Consider the following 5,000-nt stretch of genomic DNA (forward strand, 5'->3'; position numbering starts at 1 on the left):
TCATTTCAATAACCTCAAACCAAAAACAAGTCCCTCATTGTTTTTATTATGGACTCCTATTCTAGATTTATGTATTTTTTTGGTTTTAAAAAAAAATAAATATATAATCTGATTTTTAAATGCACTGATATGAATGATGACGTGTTTACCATTAACATACAATAACATTTGTATAAAATAATTAATCTGAAAAGGGGCACGACCCAAATAATTCGGCTATGTGGTCTAGTGGTATGACACTCGCTTTCGGACCGGAAGGTCCAGGGTTCAAGCCTCGCTTGGCGCATAGTTGAGTCCTTGGAAAAGTTTCTTTACTCTCATTATCTCACTGTACTCAGGTGTAAAATGAGTACCTGGGCGTTAACAGCGTTGTCTATGTCCGAAAAAAATTGTAATATCGCCTTACAGGCGTCATGTCTTGTCCTAAATGTTAAATGTTGCTGTTGGACAGGAACCCCTTGTAAAGCGCTTTGAGCACGTCTAGTGGATATTGCGCTATATAAATGCTGAATCTTTTAAAACTCAATAATTCCCTTACATATTTTCTAACAAAATCAACACATAGAGATTATAATGACATTAAACACCCTATTTCAATTTAATCAAGGCTTAAAAAACGGATACTGATACATGTTTGGCAATATATAGTGAACAATGTCGAGAAAATATAATAAAACGATCTTGTGTTATTGTGTTTGGTTATCATACCTGCTAATTTATTGTGCACTTAATTTTGAATCATGACTCAGAAGTTACAAAAGTAATAATACATAAAATGTGACCCCTCGCCTCAAAACGGTATTAAGTCGGGATGACTAAGATGCTGAAAATTAAATTTGTAGCCAGAAATATTAGACTTGCGTTGAGTTTATAAACTTTATTGAGGAGAATGAATATCATATTTCAGGTTGCTGAATACCAATCATTCATAATTTTGACCAGTTTAAATTTAATTTGACTTTTTAGTATCTGGTCCATCCCGACATAATACCGTTTTGAAACGTTGGGTCACAAATAATGTATAATTCAATAGCATTTCAAAAATCCTTACAAATTTAATTTTCCAGTACTTAACGCTTTTTTTGAGGTAAATGTAATATAGATATCTATTATTAAACACACGGTGAAAATATAGTGGAATCCGCATGAAATCAACACTCTTAAAGTCAAATTCTGTGTCAATTAACATACGAGTTTCATTTGGAAAACACCTCACCACTCATTGTAAATAAATAGTTTCTTTCCAAACAAGTACAATATGTGACCCATCGTCTCAAAACGGTAGTATGTCGGAACGAACCAGATGCTTAAAATCCGAATTTAATGTTAAACTGGTCAAAAATATTAATTGCTGGCATTAGCACCCTAAAATATGGTATCCATTCTCCGCAATAAAACATACAAACTCAACACAAGTCTGATATTTCTGGCTATAAATTCAATTTTCAACATCTCAACCATCCCGACTTAATACCGTTTTAATGCGAAGGGTCACATGTTGTGTGCTGTGCTCATAAAATAAATAATAAAAAAAAAAAACAAAAAAAAAAAAAAAAAAACCCAACAAAAACAAAACCCTCCAAAACCTTTTTGATAAAATAATAAAAATCCCGAATACAAGGAGGTAAAAAGTCTTTTTTAAAAACAATCAAAACAAAAATAAATAAATAAATAAAAATTATGTCATTTGTAATTTGTAATTCACTGCTTCAAGAAGAATTATTTTTTTTCCGGCACGCATCCGGTTATACTAAAAATAGATTTCGACACTTAAAATGATATCCTTACCACAATGATAATAATTCTTAATGTCAAGGGATTAAATTTAAGAACCAATTGTGACCCGCCGTCTCAAAACGGTATTATGTCGGGATGATTCAGACCCCAAAAAGTGAATTTAGAGTTAGATTCATGAGAAATTGGAGCTTAGAAGTTTTTGCAATGCAAGAAATAGTCTTTATACTCCACCAGAACGTACAGAAATTAAACCCAAGTTGGATATTTGTGGCTATGAATTCAATTTCCCTTACCGAGTGGATCCCGACATAATACAGCTTCGATACGGTGGGTCACAATTGGTGTGCAACAGAATACATTTTGATAGGAAATAATATAGGTGAGGTCCTTGAGGAAGGGGATGAGGGGGGGGGGGGGGTATGATGATAAGATCCTTAAACTCATGCATTTGAAATTTCAAACTCACTCCCAGGATTGGGGTAGTGGGGTTGGAAACTTGTTCAAAATTCCAAATGCAGGATTTTAAGAATCTGATATTGAGGATCACAAACAGTAAACGGTACAACATTTGTTAAACATCTGCACCATCACTTGAGCGGCTATGTGGTATTGTGGTATGACACTCGCTTTTTGGATCGGAAGGTCCTGGGTTCGATCCTTGCTCAGCGCATAGGGAGTCCTATTGAGTCCTTGGAAAAGGCTCTTTACTCGCATTCGCTCACCGTATTCAGGTGTAAAATGAGTACTTGGCCGTTAACAGCGTTGTCGGAAAAAAAAATGTAATATCTCCTAACAGGCGTCATGTCTCATTCTACATGTCACGTGTTGTTCTTGGTCAGGGACCCCTTGTAAATCACTTTGAGCATGTTTAGTGGATATCGCGTTCTATAAGAGCTCACGTTTTTCCCCTATGTTTTCAAACTGGAGGTAGAATTTAGCATCATAATTACTGTTTTCCCTTTTTAAACTTCAACCAGCATTTTAAGGTCTGGTTTTTCCTAAACAGATTGAGACAATGAGACATATTCATGGCCGACTAGAGTACTATAGTTACGTCATGGACATATTACATCTCAGTACAACGCAGTGCAGTGCGCACACAGAAATGAAGGTGTTCAGTGCTTTCTTAAATCAAAACATGGATTGGATGGGATATTTGTATTTATAATAACCAAACAACAGCTTTCCTTTGTACACATTGATTTTATCTGTTAAGGATTATCAAAGTTAGAATAGAGAGAGATTTTCACTTATGTACGCTATTTATTATATATATATATATATATATATATATATATATATATATATATATATATATATATATATATATATATATATATATATTTACTAATATAGTATTTTCTTTACATTCCAGTTCAGTTAATTTTTTTCAACAGAGAGAGATTTTCACTTATGCATGCTAATTATTCTAATTTTTTTTTTTTACTTATATACTATTTTCTTTACATTCCTCATTCCAGTTCAGTTAACTTTTTTTCAATAGGGAGAGATTCTCACTTGAGTATGCTCTTTACTTATTTTTTATTTACATTTTTTACTAATATAGACTAGTATTTTCTTTACATTCCAGTTCCGTTAAATGTTTTCAATGAGTACAAATCAAGCTGATTTCAATGCCTGTCATCACATTATAATCATCAACATGAAAACACAATATCAAACAGTGTTAGGTTAGGGTGTGTGTGTGTGTGTGTGTGGGTCGTGTGTGTTGAATATATAACATCAAACAGCATAGGGTGAGGGTGTGTATGTGTACGTGTGTGATACATTTTGGTACAAATCAAACAACCTGCTGAGAACTCTCAGGGCGAGGTGTGGACACATCCACGCTGATTCCGTCCAGACCCACGACAGCTGTGTTGGTGTCCTGGCCAACTGCTGCAGCCGGTAAACCCTGCAGCTGAGGCTGTTCTGATGTCCCTGGCTGAATCTCAGTGACGGGAATAGAAACTGGAATTCCTGCAGAACTCTGTCTGCTGACAGCGCCACTACCACCACCTCCGACTACTGATGGAGTTCCTGCTCCTCCCACAATTCCTTTTCCTGTTTCCGGTCTGGACGGGGCAGGGGTAGGCGTGGCTGAGGAGGGTTTGGGTTTCATCAAGCTCATGAGATCTAAAGCTGTCGGCAAATTTTGTGCTCCACCCGGCGTTGTGGCTTCTGAAATCTGAGCAGCTGCTGTTCTTGGCGTCGTTGTAACAGCTTCTACTTCTCTAGGAGAAGCCAGAACCATTTGTGGATACTGCTGCTGCTGCTGCTGCTGTTGTTGTTGAGATGCAATTGTCTGCCTGACAACATCTTCAACCTCCTTCTGTGGAATAATCTTGATCTCCAAATCTGATGAATTCTGAGCCATGTCTTCAGCCCCTGGGATAAGAGCCTGAACAGAAGAAATCCCTCCATCCTGCTTTTTATCAGCTGATGATGCAGATGATGCTTCACCTTCTTTCCCACTGTCCTCTTTGGATCCCTCTCTTTCGCCAGGCAGTATCAAAATCACAGGATTCAAATTCTTTGGCCCAGCAGATTTCAAATTTTGTCTGGCCGAGCCCGGCAAAGGCTGACCACTGGGTGGGTAGTTTATTTTCTGTCCACCTGTCGGTGTCCTGGAAGCTGAAACTGCTGAAGGGCTAGCCCCACCACCACTTCCAGCCGTTGCTTCCTGAACTGCAGCTAAATCAAAGCCAGCAACAGCAAAAGTAACGGCTTCTACAGCCGTAAGCAAGCCGGTGGCTGCTTTTTCATAAGAAACGATATTCTCTTGAACAGCAGCTTGCATTTCCTCTGGAGATTTCAAAGTAGCAACATGCCCCGTCTCGGCACATATCGACAAACCGACTTCGTTGAGGACTTGTTCGGACACGTCGTTCTGAATTGACTCAATCCTGAGAGCCGGTGAAGCTCCTGCCGTCCCAGCTGCAGCTGGGGTGACGGCTTGTGTGGAGGGTGTGTCGGGTGAAGGCTGCTTCTCTTTGATAGGTCGAGTGACGTCCAAGAGTGCTCCGACTTGGTCGGATCCAGCGGAAGAAGCACCAGTGGAAGTGGATGATCTCCCCTGTCTAGCTGACTATTGTTGTAAAAACAATAGGATATAATAAAATATTGTATAATATAATATAAAACCATATATATTAAATATATTTTAAATACAATAGGATAATGAGAAGTCCAAAGACAAAAAAGAAAACTCCCAAAAATGGTGAGAAATATGGTCAAACCAACATGGACTTATTTGCAGATCT

General features: G+C 37.8%; 1 protein-coding gene across 10 annotated transcripts in view; it reads right to left on the bottom strand.

Annotated features, from left to right (window-relative positions):
• LOC144960586 (uncharacterized) overlaps positions 1–5,000 on the bottom strand; it is a 211,105-nt gene that overhangs the window by 40,173 nt on the left and 165,932 nt on the right. For 8 of the 10 annotated variants that reach the window (XM_078893808.1, XM_078893814.1, XM_078893811.1 and 5 more), the window contains one exon: positions 3,548–4,825. The exons of the other annotated variants lie outside the window; for them this stretch is intronic. In XM_078893808.1, the coding sequence (XP_078749934.1) occupies positions 3,548–4,825 (1,278 nt within the window). The remainder of the gene's footprint in view (positions 1–3,547; positions 4,826–5,000) is intronic. 10 annotated transcript variants of the gene reach the window in all.

This window comes from Berghia stephanieae, chromosome 15 (assembly GCF_034508935.2).
Source record: "Berghia stephanieae isolate SIO BIC M18660-M18661 chromosome 15, UCSD_Bste_1.3, whole genome shotgun sequence".
NCBI classification, from domain to species: domain Eukaryota; kingdom Metazoa; phylum Mollusca; class Gastropoda; order Nudibranchia; family Aeolidiidae; genus Berghia; species Berghia stephanieae.